The sequence below is a fragment of the Esox lucius genome, chromosome 24 (genome assembly GCF_011004845.1).
Source record: "Esox lucius isolate fEsoLuc1 chromosome 24, fEsoLuc1.pri, whole genome shotgun sequence".
NCBI classification, from domain to species: Eukaryota; Metazoa; Chordata; class Actinopteri; order Esociformes; family Esocidae; genus Esox; species Esox lucius.
In genome coordinates this window covers 14,896,520-14,912,693 of record NC_047592.1, presented here as the reverse complement: position 1 = coordinate 14,912,693, position 16,174 = coordinate 14,896,520, and the positions used below count along the sequence as shown (strand labels likewise).

Below are 16,174 nucleotides of genomic sequence, written 5' to 3'. Positions count from 1 at the left end.
CGTCCACCAGACGGGCTGCAGCCTTCTGGTTACCAAAACGTGTGCATGTGCACGTGAGTTCTTCCTCAGTACCCCGGGTTGGCAGGGCGCGAGGTAGACTGGCCACCGCTGGGGACACGCTCGATCATCTGTCAAATCTGCCGGCCCAGCCAGAAAGCCAGCCAGACCACAACACATTAGCATAACGGTGCTGTCAGTTAACGAGGCTGGAGCCACAATGTCTGGAGTAGGTAAAGTACTCTATGGACTGTTTATTTTGAGGATGGATATTCTCTACCCCAGTGCATCCTGGGTAAACTCAGTCTGAGAAACGCGTCGACTATGTCGTCAGAGAGGAATGTGTCTGAGGGAGGGAATGGGAGAGAGAGGGCGAGAGAGAGGGAAAGAGAGAGGGATGGAGAGAGGGATGGAGAGAGGGATGGAGAGTTAACAAGCTAGAAAAAACTGAAAGTGGGAGCGATAGAGAGTGACGGAGAATTAGCAAGGTAGGAAGAGATAAAGGGGGAGAGACAGAGGAATGATGGATAGAGAGTTCCCAGGCTAAGGAAACAAAAAGAGAGACAGGGAGAACGTGGGAATGGGCCTTGTGAGCCTTGTCTGTTACAGGCTCTGAATTATACGTTTATTAAACGCTCCCTGCAGGACGTGTTTCAATATCAATCCTTGTCCAAGGGTTATTCATCCCAGGGTGACGCCAGGCTAACAAGCATTGCTTGACGCAGGCACTCATGTGTTACGTTGTTATTTGACTCGAGCAAAGCGTGGGTGAAGGGTTGTAATTTACCCTTATCGAGGGGTGTATCTGTCTCAGGATTTATAGCAGGATGCTTTCCCAATACCGCTAGCCTTCGTAGCATCTCACTGCGGACCCACACGCGGACAAACAGACAAACAGACACACACACACGCACACACACACTACTGCCACTATCACGTCTCTTTTGTTTTACAGCCAAGGGGCTGTGTCTATTTCATTGATGATTGTTTATTGTCCCAAAAAGGAGAACTTGTAGACAATTAATTTATTGGCATTCTTATTTATTCATCATTTTATAGAAGAGTTTTGTACTCTGTATGTTTGATCAATTACACATATGCTAAAAACTAGCCTTTCTCTCTGTCTCCAACTTATAAGGCCAGTCTCTTGCGTTCAGGGGCAGTGATGGATGGAATGTCGGCTGAGCAGCGCCTTGGCTCCTTTTAGCAGTAAGTGAAACAGGCCTCTGCCTGTGTCATAAAACCGCCATAAGAAACTGTCCTCTAGGAGGAAGCTCTTGAACAGCAGGGGGTTTATTATTACTTACATCCTACAGGTGAACAAAGCTCTAGTCCTCTATTCCGTATATACGCTTGACACTTGATATGCATGATCAGAACAACCTCTGTGCTGTTTCTCTGTCAGCGTTGTGAGGGTTGTTCCCGTGAATCCACGTAATTAAACTTGAAATAATCAACTGTAATACCAGACTCTGAGAAGTTCTTATTTGTATAAAACGCGAACATTTTCCATCTTCCACATCCGGTATATGTTTATATGTAACAGTCTTGGAGAAAACCTTATTAAAGGTCTGCAAGACTGTAGTATACTGTCTTTAAAGTCCTCTATATGCATGTGAACCAATACGTCCAACGCTGATTATTGTAATGTGTGTGAATGTCCCAAAACCCACGACTGTGTGCCAGGCGCCACTCTATTCCCTAAATAGTAGACTCGTTTTGATTCGCCTGGTCAAAAGTAACACACTTCAGATGGAAGACGGTGTCATTTGGGAACCACGCGAAGTCTTCACATGTAAATACAGTATGCTGGCTTGGCACCGTTCCCATACAGATTAGAGGAAGCAGGCATTATGCAGGCTATTTGCAAACTTTCCTCTCCAGTCTCCGCCCCTGTCCTCCCTTCCCTTCCCCTCTAGCCATTCCCCGGGTTGTCCAGGCAACCCTCCCTCCCACATATCCTCCCTCTACACCTCTTTTTCCTCTCTTTTTTCTCTATAAAACTATAAACATTGTTGTGGCGGTAGCCTTTGGCCCCTGTTGAACCCTTTTGTCTTCCTTCTCTCTTCATCTGCCTCTCACTCACTCTGTTTCTACCTCTCCTTCTCTCACCCCCCCCCCCCTCTGTATTTCTCTCTCAGGGCTAAGAACGGGTGATGACTTCCTACAGATCTGAAGAGATGAAGTGTTATGTTAATATGTTAATCTTTGCCACACAGATTCCCCTCCTTCCCCACCCTGTCCTCTTCGCCTCTACTCCGTCCCATTCCTCTCCAAGTGCAGATTAGAATCAGGACGGCTCAGGAAAATGATGGGGTAGCGTGGGGCTTAAGGCTAAGAGAGGAGGAGGGAGAAGGGGAGGCTCACATATTAGACCGGAAGGGATTTTGAGAGACGGCGGGTTCTGAGAATAACTATTAATGTCAGTACCAAAAGTAGTCCACTTTCATGCTCCCCTAGTTCTTAAAGGGATGGTTCACCCAAAACCAACAAGGACACATTTTAAGCCGTTTGTGGTATAGCTATGACAGTAGTCCATGTCTTTCTGGATTCTAATACTGGAGCGATTGTGGCACAATTCAATGTTTTGGCAGCAATTCATGGAGTGCACCTCAATCACTCAGCTGCATCATCGCCATGATCACTAACATTTTGTATGTGCCACAGTTATATTAATGATGGGCCGAATTACTTTCAACAGGAGACAATTACAGTTTAATCTAAATTAGACTTCAGCGGCTTGGAAACAAGACAACATCGCTAAAGTAAGCAAACATTTGGTCAAAAAAACTTTACCATCATCACTATATTCTGAAATGAAAATTCTTTGTAAGATGGCAATATTGGCATTGGTTTGCAAAGTCAGTCAAGAATAGCTAGCTACGCAAACATAAGGTAGTTTATGTTCTTCCATCAATACTAAATATGTTTCACAAACAACTTTCTGGTATGGGAACTTGTTCCCTAACTTGATCTGCTGGGGCCTTTATATACTTCCCCATGACAGGGTCCTTTTTGATATAGCTGTGAATTGGTGGAGATGGCCCTACTGGCTGCCTCCGGAATCTTCCGGGACCTGCCAGCTTTTTCTCTTGGGGCGTTATAGTGACGCTCATGCAGCAGAGTGGTTCGTAGAAGGACTTCAGTAGGATTTGTGCCTAAAACGTTAGCATTTAGAAACTTAACCAAAGCATAGATTGCTTTCAAACAGTGTCCATAGATTCCTTACACGGTAAGGAAACCAGTGAACTATTCCTTTAAACAGTACCAGTAGCAGACAGGATTGAATCATTTAACTTCCCCCCAAGTGACCCTGAGCCAAAGACACACTTACATGCTACTAATCAAAGGATGTTTCCGTGTGAAAAAAAGATGATCCTCTCTGGGGAGTGTGTGAATGTGTGTGAGAATGTCCAGTGCGGGCTGAGATGATGAGCCTTGGCTCGGGTCTCCCCAGTGTACCTAAATGGGATTTCCTCTGGAGAGGTCCCTGGGGTCACAGACTAATCTCTCACACGTACACGGCCCCTCTGGACTACAAGTCCCACAATCACCCTGCATGAACCTCCTCATAACCTACAGTGAAGTTGACACTCGAGAGAAGGCTAGAATTTCCTCGTGCAACACCTACCCACCGATTTATTCACGCCTCGAGACATAAGCTCTAATTCTAACCCTCGCTTCCTTGCCATAATTCGATTTGAGGTCTTGCTATTTTGAACAATTTCACATTACAGTCACAGATAGAACGAGGTAAGGTTACAAAAAAGCAAGTGCAAGTGAGCAGGCGAGTACAACCATCCAAATAATGACCGACAACTAGGGGGAGGAAAACAGGGCAACTTAAATAGGATCCCCAATCAGAGGCAACAGGGGGCAGCTGCCTCTGATTGGGAATAATCAAACAGTAGTGCACATAGAGATGCCCAGAGGCACCTCTGCAGTCAGGCCCTGACTGTGCCTAGAGTCACCCCAGCTAGGCCCTGACACCTGGCAAGGTATTCTGACAACTCCATGGGTGTCCCCTCTTACAGAAAAATGATATCATCTTTTCATGAAATATTTCTGACCGGCAAAACAACCGTTCTGAACCGCTGGCCAACCATCAGGTTGAAATAATATTTTGTGGCATGAGCGAGCGAATTCATGACTTTCAGGCAATAAATATCATGTTTTAGTGCTAGTCTGTAAATAAAGTGTTTTAGTGCTAATCGTTAAATAGTGTTTTAGTGTCAATCGGTATATAGAGTGTTTTAGTGCTAAACGTTAATTCGGGAATTGATTCATTCAAAGAGGAAGGAGCCGTTTTATTCGACCTCATCTGGCCGTGGTGAGCGGGATATCTCTTAATCAACCGAACGTCCACGAACCCTGTGCTCTAACCAGCAGTGCGTGTTGTTGGCGTTGAAGGGCGTGACTTGATGGACTCTGCCGACATGCAGACTCGCAGGCCTCCTCAGTGTGAATCATGACACTGCCACGCCCGTTTCAGGTCCGCCTGACGCAAGTCCTCCCCAGGCTGAGGTGGTCCTAACACGGACAACGCATGAAAGGTTCAGGGGTGTGGCCATGGAAAGATGGAGAGGTGGACCGATGGAATGATGGAGGGGAGGCTGGTCGAGAGGTACGAGAGTGGAAAACATGGTGCGGGCGGTGGAGCAGAAACGCCCCAGACAGGCCGCGCTGTCTCTCCGTCCTTTACGCGATGACGGAGGACCAGAGAAGGAAAATGAGAGCGGTTACCTCCGCTGTGTCAGGGAGGGGGAGGGGGTTGACGAGGGGAGGGGAGACAGAACTGGGCCAGCGCGTGTGGTTAAGGGACAGGGGGGAGTTAGATGTAAGGATGAGGGGAGGGCAGCTCGCCAGAGTTGTGGGTGCGATTCCCACGGGGGTTGCTCGTAAGAAAAAGTGTTCTGAAGCACTTAAATGAATGGAGAGGAGGACAGTGTGTAATGTCTGGTTAGAGCGACTCGGTTGTGTCGCGCTCAGGGATTTCACAGCTATGAAACTGACACACACCAAAACACATGGTCCGCTCTCTATAGGGCACATTATTATATTATAGAAGTGTTGCCTTTTAGCCTTCCCCCTTGTTCCCTGTCTCCAGGCACTCAGTGGCATGTGCTGGCTTGCCCGGACTGAGTTTTGCCTCCTTCCCAAATCTGTCTGTGGCCCTTTTCCACTTCCGTTTCGAACGTCTCCATCCGCTTAACGTGGAGCTGTGAGAAACGCCATCCTTCCCGATCCACCGGCGCTTTCCACATAATGGAGATGGAGCCGTGTGCTGTTGGCTGGAGTTCTTTGGTGCGAGAAGAGCTACGCTAACGCCACAGCCAAAGATGACAAGGGGGAGGAAGAGAGGGGAAATAGGTGGAGCAATGTGTGTGTGTGTGTGTGTGTGTGTGTGTGTGTGCAGAGGTGTGCATGTGTGTCTGTCTGAGTGTAAGCTCACCAGAGAGTGAGGGATTCTTGCTGGGGTTTCTCTGAGCTTCCTGCAGGGTTTTCTTTTCTGTGCCCCCTGCTGGTCTTTGTAAAGACAGATAGCAACCCAAGCAGGTTCCAGCGAGTCCATTCCTCATCACACAACTCTGGGTAATCCATCCCAGGGCTTAGGTCTAAATGACATTAGTACTATGAAACTGATATATTATGTAACAACACACCAACTACTGTGTATTTTTTTGTGTCAAGTGACAAATTATTTGTCAAATGATTAGAATGTATTTTGAAGAGAAGTTGAAATCCCTTAATGATGAGAATGGTTGTAGAAGAAGAGTTGATTCTCATTTTGACTCAAATGGTTGTAGAAGAAGAGTTGATTCTCATTTTGACTTGATTGGTTGTTGAAGATGAGTTGATTCTCATTATGACTTGAATGGTTGTTGAAGAAGCGTTGAATCCCCACAATGTTTAGGATAAATGTTGAAGATCAGAATCCCCATAAGGATTTGAATGGGTGTTGAAGATGAGTTGAACCCCCAAAATGATTTGAATTGATTCTTAAAAAGAGTTGCATCCCCATAATGATTTCAATAGATCCCTGTACAGATTATGTAATGGATTTTGTAGGAAAGTTGAATCGTTATAATTACACCAGGGATGTCAGAATTTCTAGTGCCCAAGTTCGTCCAGTAAAAAAATGTCAAAGCTGACAACGGAAAACATAATTTCTGTTGTTGTTCCCTTGAGCAAGGTTCCTGTAAATTGCTTTTGATAAAAGTGACAAAAGAGGGACAAACTCAGTTACAAACATTCAAATGTAAAAGAGCTGAATTCCTCTAATATTTTGAATAGATCTCCTATAAGAGCTGAATCAATTTAATTATTAGATTAGAGGTTGTAAAAAACATCCCCTAGATGTTCTCAATGGATCTTATAGAATAACTCAATCCCCTGGTGATGTTAATAGATTTAGTGGAAACGTTTAATACCACTCATGATTTAAATAGATGTCGTAGAAGAGCAAATACCTATGAGACTGTGTAGAGTGAGTGTGTATGTTCTGATCTATAATTATTCACCAGAAAATATCTTCTATATATGTGTCTTTCTAGGATGTTGTATTGGTGATGCTGAATGGGTGACACTGTCCAATCTGAATCAACCTGTCTGTCTGGCTCACTGTCTCTCTGTCCTGTCTGTCTCACTGTATCTCTGTCCTGTCATGTCTGTCTCACTGTCTCTCTGTCCTGTCCTGTCTGTCTGTGTCTCTCTGTCCTGTCTGTCTGACTGTCTTTCGGTCTTGTCCTGTCTGTCTGTTTGACTATCTCTCTGTCCTGTCCTGTCTGTCTGACTGTCTCTCGTTCCTGTCCTGTCTGTGTCTCTCTGGCCAGACTCAATGTTTCTGTCTGTCTGTTTCTGTCTGACAGTCAGCCACTCTGTCCTGTTGGGATGTCTCTTTACCCTGTCTGTCTGTTTCTGTATGACTCTCTGCCTCTCTGTCTGTTTGGGATGTCTACTTACCCTGTCTGTCTGTTTGCCTCTCTCTGTCCTAACTCAGTGTGTCTGTCTGTGTCTATCTCTCTGTCCTATCTGACTTAGTGTGTTTGTCTGACAGACTATATGTCCTCTTGAGCAGAAGTCACTGGCATCTACTCTCTGTTTGTCTCTTTAAGCCAACATCACCAGAGGGAAACGGAGGGGGTGAGGAATGAGAGACAATGAGGGACAAGGGAAGAGGGAGAAAGAAGGCGCTGTCGGAGTGACACATGGGGAGGAAAACGAGTGAGGATTTAGGGAAATAGAGAGTGATTAAGAGGGAGGGGAAAAAGAGTGAAGTAAAGGAGAGATGAGAGAGAGAGAGAGAGAGAGAGGGGGAAAGGGAGAGAGAACATTTCAAGCATGTTGCTATTGCTGACTCTGTAATGAACGCTGAGCAGGGGACGAGAGAGAAGGAGAGTCACACAGACCCAGCCTCTCCACACACGCTCTCACATGCGCGCATTCAAACAGAGAGGTTCCTCGCTCTGGAGATCGAGAGACACATGCACGCACTCTTTCTCCCGCAAACACACACACACACACACACAAACACACACGCGTAGTTTCTTTCTCCCGTGCACAGAAAGCCAGTGGAGAAGGCAGACGGGGAGGCTCCGGTGCGTTTTTAAAGCAGCAGTCAGAGTGGACTAGCCCGAACAGAGGACAGCCCGCTGTCTGAACGGACCTACCGGCCCCTAGCCCACGGACGGCACCGGCACCGTAAGAGACAACCTGTCACCTCCATCCTTCCATTCATCCCTCTCTCCTTCTGTCCTCCTCCAGGAGTGTGTGAAGGTCACTCGGCTGTGGTGGGTCTTCCGCTAAAATGCCGTGCAGAGTTAGAGATCTGAGAGGAGGACAGGCAGCATGCACACAGCATGCCTTCACTCTCTCCCTCTCTCTCTCTCTGCTCTCTCCTTCGTTTTTCTCTCTCTCTCTCTGCTCTCTCCTTCGTTTCTCTCTCACTCTGTCTCTCTCTTTCTCGCTCGTTCATGAATGTCACCTCTATCTGAGAGCTTTACAAATGTTTGATTCTCTCTCCCTATTTTCCTTTTCTCTCTCTCTCTCTCTCTCTCTCCCTCTCTCTGTCCCCCGACTCTCGGGGGGTAGATAGAAAAAGGGGTTATGCCAGGAGAGCTTGAAAAGAAGGGAAGATACTGCTGACGTCTGTCCGTCAGCCCGTCAGCCTCTCTTCAAACCACCTTTTCTCTGGAGCTGATATCTCAAATCGGACGTCCCTGTATTTTATTTGCTCTTTTTTCTTTTTTTCCGGGAGAGATTGTTAAGGATCGCTGAAGAAAGGAAGTGGTGATTTATGGCTTTGCCAGGCTGTGGCGTTTCATCATTTTTCCATTTGTTGTTTCATTAATTTAAACAAACCCTTGTTTCCCCTTCAGACTGAATTAAGAGTGTGGGCGGCGCAGGAATAGGGCTCTGAGGACTTTGAGGGAACTGTTTCCATGTCATTCAGTCGTTAGGCAAATTCCTTCCTATCCTGACAGAGCTGTGTTAAACTAAGCTGGAGCTCCGGGGAAAGGAGGGGGCCATGGATGGGCCTTTGGCCCAGGACAGAGCAGCCTACCTGGGACATACTTAAGGGACACTGGCATAGTGGTTTTTCTCACCCACGGTTTTCTGTATACAGGAAAACAAAAACATGACTTTTCTATGGTCCTGCCTCCTTGGTGCTGGAGGGAATGACATACCAGGGCCAACACCTGAATAACAACAACCAAAACAACTAGGAAAGACAACAGACACAATTAAAAGACAACCAAACCTCTACAAGCCCACATCGAACAACTTGGAGTGGGTCTTTTACAAGTACTCCTTCATCAGTCCATAGCCCTATTCTCCACCTTGTGTTCTCTGTGCTGTGGGGTTCATCTTCCTCCATCCGCCAGAAAGAATCATCTGGTGACTGCCCCCAACCCCCACTCAGAAATTAAATTCCTCCAAATATTGTTGACATAAAATATTGACCTTTACATGTCAATCTAGGCAAAGTTTGCTCAAAGGATTCTGGGTAATCGCCCCCGGCGGTGCTCCGTCGCCCTGGGTAAAAGGGCAGGGGGGCGGCCCACGGTTCCCCCCGACCACAACTGGGTGAAGAGCGGGCGCAGACGGCAAGATGGCGGCTCTCGCCAGCTCGTTGATCCGGCAGCGACGGGAGGTGAAGGACCCCCAAGCCAACCGGCAGGTGGCCAGCAAGAGGAAGCCATGCCCCAAGGCAAACAAGTCCCTGTGCCAGAAACAAATACTATTACTCATATCAAAAGTCAGGCTATGTGGCAATCGAGGGCGAAAGTTAGAAAAAAGACCAGGTGAGTCTTTATATATATACATTTATATCAGTTTTCTTTCTATTTCTTCTTGTCTTTCCCTCTGATTTTTGGTTTACCTTTCCTTCATTCTTTCAGCTGAGTCATGATTGTACTGTTGGTCTGGTTTATTTAATCCCATATGGACACACAAAAATAACAAATACATATACATGATTGTCAAAACACTAAAACCCCTTTTACCTTGTTACCGAACCAGCTGGCGCAGTATGAGTTGAAAATTGTCAGTGGAAATAGTAGAGGTGTCGTGTTGTATTGATCAAGCTGGGATACTTGCGTAGGTCTTTTTGTATGGAGGTCAATAGAGGTGCAGGATTATTGAACTAGGTTCAAGGTTCCCTGAGTTATCTGTTCCGGTACCAGACAGACGGCAGTGTGACGGAATTAGGATTTTGTCTGCACTGATTAAGCCCAACTTCTCAGTAGAGAAGAGGCCATATAACTTTACTGTTGACAACCAGTGTCAAGTTGTCAGCTCTCAGTTGTCAAATGTGAGTCCTGCTATGTAATACACGGTAGAGAATTACCCAGGAAACACCACACTCCGTCTGCCATGAGGTACTCAGGTTGTTTTGTGACATGTCAACACGGTAGGTGGATATGGGGACAGGTATGGGTCATTTGCAGCAGTAGAATGAAATCGAGATGTGGCGGTGATTCGGCACCACGTAAAAATGTCACCCCCTTCATTTACATTTCATTCCCCTGGGCCGTTCCCTGGCCTGTTCCCTGGGCCGTTCCCTGGCCTGTTCCCTGGGCCGTTCCCTGGGCCGTTCCCTGGCCTGTTCCCTGGGCCGTTCCCTGGGCCGTTCCCTGGGCCGTTCCCCTGGGCCTTTCCCCTGGGCCTTTCCCCTGGGCCGTTCCCTGGCCTGTTCCCTGGGCCGTTCCCTGGGCCGTTCCCTGGGCCTTTCCCCTGGGCCTTTCCCCTGGGCCATTCCCTGGGCCGTTCCACGGCCTGTTCCCTGGCCTGTTCCCTGGGCCGTTCCCTGGGACGTTCCCTGGGATGTTCCCTGGCCCGTTCCCTGGGATGTTCCCTGGCCCGTTCCCTGGGACGTTCCCTGGCCCGTTCCCTGGGACGTTCCCTGGGACGTTCCCTGGGACGTTCCCTGGGACGTTCCCTGGCCTGTTCACCAGGGCTCTGAAGCTACTGACTATGTACTACTTCTAGGTGTTCAGTGTGTACTTGTGTGCACGTTCATTATTGTGTCTGATACTGTTTGATAACATAGTTAATAGATGGACTAAAATGAGGTAAAATGGTGGGGCCAGTATTTGTATGAGGTAGTGCGAGCCACCAGACCGAGGTACGACATCTGAGGGGTGAAAGCAAATGTGTGTTCTCTTAATTTTCCAAGATTTCACAGATATTTCTTGGGATATCTACAGGCTCAAATGCTGCAATAATTATCGTATTTTGCATGGAAATAGGCAATTACCTTATCCAATTAGTCCCCATGTGTGGCTGGTTTGAAATGTTTAATGCAATACATTTACAGTGAGCTTTTTTTTTTACTGCGGCAATTGGTCAGTTTTATGCAATAATTATGCAATTAATTTGGAATGATTGGATTGTTTTTAATAGAAACAAGGCAGTTATGGTATAATCGTAATCAAATGCTCAGAAAGTTTCCCCATACCCATTTAGAAAAAAATGCTCTTGGAAAGTATTTAGATACCTTCACTTTTTCCCCATTTCATTTTGTTGTATCTACACACAAAACACAATAATGACAAAAAAACAAGAAAAGGAACCAGACAAGCCTAGCCAGCATGTGATTAGAAGGGATGAATGTTGTTTTCCCTGACTGGTTTCGATCCGTGGTGTTCTATATGGCAGACTTTAACCATTACGCTATTTAAACAGCAGGAATGTAACTTTTACCTCAGCCATTACATTTTTGCTGAAATAACCTAGACAACAGAACATTTATTAACACAACTAAAGTGTACTCTTGTAGATTACTGTAGATGGGTAGCTAAGAGCTATACCGTTCCTATATTGAACAATGACTCTAATCACTCCATGGCTGGTTTGTTTCTTTAGAAAACAATAATAAAAGGGTCACTCAATCCAATTATTATTTTAAATATATGAGAGTCATTGTATAACAGAGTGGATATATTTTTGTGCGACAGCTGAAAAGCACAGAGTAGATAAATATTTCTCAGACATAAATTGGAGCGTCTGAGGGGGGAATCGAACTGGGGTCAAAATATTGAAGGTCAGGGATGTTCCCACAAAACCACAGGGCCTGTCGGTTGTCAGTCAATCTCCATATTGTCTCCATATGCAAACTTTATCCCAGCCATAACATTTGTATTGTTTATTAACGGAACTAAAGTGTACTCTTGTATAAAGACTACTGTAGATGGTCGTCCATACAATAACAGTTGAATAGCTAACCACTACGCTATGTGAACTAGAACTACAAGGAAATCGAAAGCATTGGCTGAATCTCGGATCACATACTAGTACTATGTACTACATGTGATGGTGAAGTATGTAGGCTACTGTTTTGTATATAGTAAGTTAGTATTCCAGTATTGGGACTGATTGGGACCTACCTTGTCAGAAAATTGTGTCTCAACATTAGATAATTTTGTCACATGTTAACATCATGCAAAGTTTGAATATTTAGCTAGACATGATTATTCATTGTGTTTGAATTCATGATTTTTGTAATTTCTTAATGTTTGGAAGCACAGTAACCAACAATGTTGAAAAATTTGGGAATTGTAATTTCCCAAACCATCAAGGAAGAGAAGCATATAAGCTCTATATTAGGAGAATTTCTGAAAATTGCTGTAAACAGCACAGCATGGTTTTGTGTGGCACATGCACACATTTCTGAACTTTTGACGCTTCGAACTGGACATTTGGACTCACTCCACAATTTGCTTGGAGGGTCCTCTGATAGAGTTATCCAATCAGTAATTTTTACATAACTCAAACGTTACCAATTAAAATAAAACATGTAACACGCTCAGTTCTAGTATTATTTTAACCATCATATTACGTCTCTTTAAGCTGCCGCTATATTCCATTCTCGTGTTTGCACATAACACTCTCTGAGCTGGGGTGGCTATTTAGACATTCCACAGAGTGGAAAACAACCCTCACTTCCATGTGTAGCATTTGTACCTGAGAAGGTTTACTGTTTACTGTTCTGCTTCTCTGTCAAAATGATCAGTCGTCAACCAACAGTTTCAAACATTAAGAGGTGGGAACGGTTTACTGAAGTGTCGTTTCATGTCACTCTTTGCAGCGTTAACTGTGGTTGAAATTCCAAACTGTTTGACTGGGCCCTTGTGTGCGGTAAAATCTAAATGAGACCTCTCACATAAGAACCTGATAAAGGTCCTGTGGACATTCTAATATTTCTTTTGGCCTCAATGTTTGGCCTCAGTAAATGTTCTGTGAACGTTACATAAATGTTGTGTTGGCATTCGATAACTTGCAGGTCTAATGTGAAAGCCTGTGCCAGGTGACCGGTCCCGTGCCCCACCGCCACTGGTCTGAGTATGTGCAGTGGCGGTGGCAATGTTCCGCCAGTCGATCCTCTGTATTTATTACCTCAGCGCCACGGCGACCGCACTGTAATTACCGCTGTAAAATATGGCGGGAGTTAGGACGCACACACAAACACACACACCCACACACACACACACAAAGAAAAGACCATACACAGACAGGAACACGCATGCTGCCAAAAACGCATACACACACACACACACATCACGATTGTGCCAGGTGAAAATCCTAAAACCAGGTCCTAATGGCCAGCCATTGTTGGGGAGCCCATTTCTTTTCTAATGGGCTACACCAGCATTCTCTACAGTTTTATTGTTTTATTATGCTAATACAAAAGCCTTCACTTTCTATGGGTTCCCCACCATGCTGGCATATCACCATAAGATATAGCTGGCCCTGTCATTGCGGGAATATTGCCTGTCAGCACAGGGAGAGCGAGGGAAGGCGGGCGGGAGAGAGTCCCTCGTAGCTCAGCTTGTGGAGTGGGATATTTAATACTCCAGGGTCCTGGGTTTGATTCCCAGATGGGTCCAGCATGTAAACCTATGCCCATATGTAAATGACCGGGAGGGAAATTGGAGTAGGAGAGAGTCAGCCCAGTGATTTAGTGCTGTGTTACTGTATTTGGCAGTTTGCTGAGTCTTAATCATTAAGGAGTATGTCTGTGATACACCCTGGAGGGTACCACTGTCCCCTGGCCGTCTGTGTGCGCGCGACGGTGCGTCCGAGTCCCTCTCACTTTGTGTGTCACTGCCCATACGTGTGATTGGAAGCCATCGTTGAACCCTGAATGACCAGGAACCCCACAGCGTCCCGGCGGCCCCTCCCACCCTGGCGTCACGGCCTCGCCCCTCAAAGCACGCCGCATGCCGATAGGTCGGGGGTGAGCTCCATTCCAGGTTGGGGGATGAGAGAGGGGGATGAGGGATGGACGGAGGTTTACGGGGTGGTGACGGTTGTGCACTGTTGGCGCCGGCGTCAATTAGGGTTGAGCGTTCGAACGTGGCGCGATTGTCGAGTGCTGCGGGACAGGTCAATACGTGTTTTCAGTGTGTCTGTGCATTTCAGTGTGTATGTGAGAGCTCAGCAGGTTGGGTTAGGGTTCCATGACCGTTGCAACTCATGCGTTACAGGTTCCTTAGCGAGTCTGAGTGCGTTCACTTATAGCCGCGTGTCCCGCGTACTTACTCAGGTCGCCCTGCCCGGCCCGGCTTTGAGCGCACGTTCCCTCGGTGACAGTAACAACAGATGAGGTTCTGACGTGTGTCCCTGTGTGAACCCCCCCCCCCCCCCCCACACACACACACACACACACACACACACAGACACAATGACGGCCCAACCCTCCACCCTCTGTCGAAGCCCAGTCAGCTGTTAACAAGGTCAGGCTGACCCTCCGAAACCAAGATCTGAGAGGAATCACCACACGGGGGAATTACACAAGGTGCTTGTGTGTGGATGGTTGCGTGTGTAGCTAAGTGTTCATTAATATGTGTGCGTGTGTGTGTATTTGAGAAAGACATATTTGCTGTTTACCAAACAAAAGACTGTAACATTGATCCTCCGATGTGTGTGTGTGTGTGTGTGTGTTAGCGTCGAGACAAATGGCATGGCGACCACATATATCCTCTGGCTGGGTGTTGTGTGTAAAAGAAGCGTGTGTGTATGTGTGCAGTACGTGTGTGTGGCTCACTGTTGTGTCCAGTGTGATTCATCAGCCCCCCTGTCCGCACCAGCTCTTTAACCCACTGATTAACCAATAACACACACTGATTTATCAATAACATTGCGCTCCGAGTAGAGAGCGGCCATTCAGCCCCCCCCCCCCCCTCCACACACACACACACCCTCCCTATCTCTCTGTTTTGTCTTCCTCTCCATCACTCGTTGAACCGACCTGTGTCTTCTCAAGGACGTCTCTCTTGTTTTTTTGGTCCTCTCCCCCCATTGACCTGCCCCCTCTCCCCTCCCCTACCTCCCTGGCTGTGGTAGAGCTGTAACTCAGGGACAATGGAGAGTCGTGGTGTGGTGTTACATAGACAGGTGTCTCTAACGAAGCTCTGAGTGATGCATAGGGGTGGATGGTGTTCGGGAGGAAACGGCTGGACGTCCACTGTCAAACAGTAGTAACTACACAGCATGTGGTATTTATATCCATCTATCCCAGAGCCACCCGCCTACTAATTCAGAGTCCGACGGTCACACACGCACCCACAGACAAGCAGACACAGCAAGTATGTGAAGCTAATCCAGTGGCGTTGTCCGTGTGGATATTGCTTTGCCATTTGCGTTGTAGCATTTGAAACTCACAAATGAAACGGATGCATTAAACTACAGCAGAACTGTTACGTTCAATGCGTTTTTTTTCTTCATTCTTTTATTCTATTATTGTTTCTGATTCATTGCTTGATCTTTAAAAGGTTAGCTTTGTGTGAGCTTGGACGGCGGTTTATATTGCAGCGTTTTCCACCACCGTCATCCATCAGAATGATTTCTGTAAATTATTTCCTGATTCTACATGTAAGATGGCCGTAAATGATGAGGCATGATATGGCCTTGCCTGGTCACAAAAACAGCACATTCGGAAGAGTCAAACATTGAGATATGTCCTCTGGTGAATGTCTGTTTCTGCTTCTTGACACACTGCTCACTTTCCCAGGATGTGTTTGCCAGTAAATAAAAATGTTTTGAATTTTTTGGGGTAAATCCCAACAACCAGGGTTTACCCAACCACAACCCAATTAAACAGTCATTTACAGTACAAGGTGCATATATTCTCATACCATAACAACACCCACCCCACCCACTGAGTAAAACATTCCCTGTCTGACATTCTACCTATCCACTTTGTACAGTACAGAGCTGGTTTGTGCCAATCCCTATGAATTATGTCTGTTTCTACCAATCCAAGACCGCTATAAATTGTCAGATCCTACCAATCAGAGACCGCTATACATTGTCAGATCCTACCAATCAGAGACCGCTATAAATCATGTCAGATCCTACCAATCAGAGACCGCTATAAATTATTATGTTTGTTTCTACCATTGCAAGAAAGCCATCAATTTTGATATCAGATTCTACCATTCCAGGACAGCCATACATAATTATGTCTGATTTTACCGTTCTTAGATGGGCTAAACAGGTTCAATATTCTCTTTCATTTCAGTGTTAGTCACTTCTCAATTCCTGTTGAGTGCCAATGAAAGAGATGTAGCGCGGGAAATGTTGCTTGACATAAATATGTTGTTGATGGTGGCATTTAACCCCCATAAAGATTAATGAGTCAAAATGCTCAAGGTCCTTCCTGATTGATTTACGG

The 16,174-nt window shown here is 46.1% G+C and overlaps 1 protein-coding gene across 1 annotated transcript in view; it reads left to right on the top strand.

The window, feature by feature from the left end:
* Nucleotides 1–7,332: 7,332 nt before the first annotated feature.
* Nucleotides 7,333–16,174, top strand: part of fgf11a (fibroblast growth factor 11a) — a 77,544-nt gene continuing 68,702 nt past the window's right edge. Inside the window, exons 1-2 of the mRNA XM_013140351.4 lie at nt 7,333–7,698; nt 8,089–9,302. Coding sequence (XP_012995805.2) covers nt 9,110–9,302 — 193 coding nt within the window. The 5' untranslated portion in view covers nt 7,333–7,698; nt 8,089–9,109. The remainder of the gene's footprint in view (nt 7,699–8,088; nt 9,303–16,174) is intronic.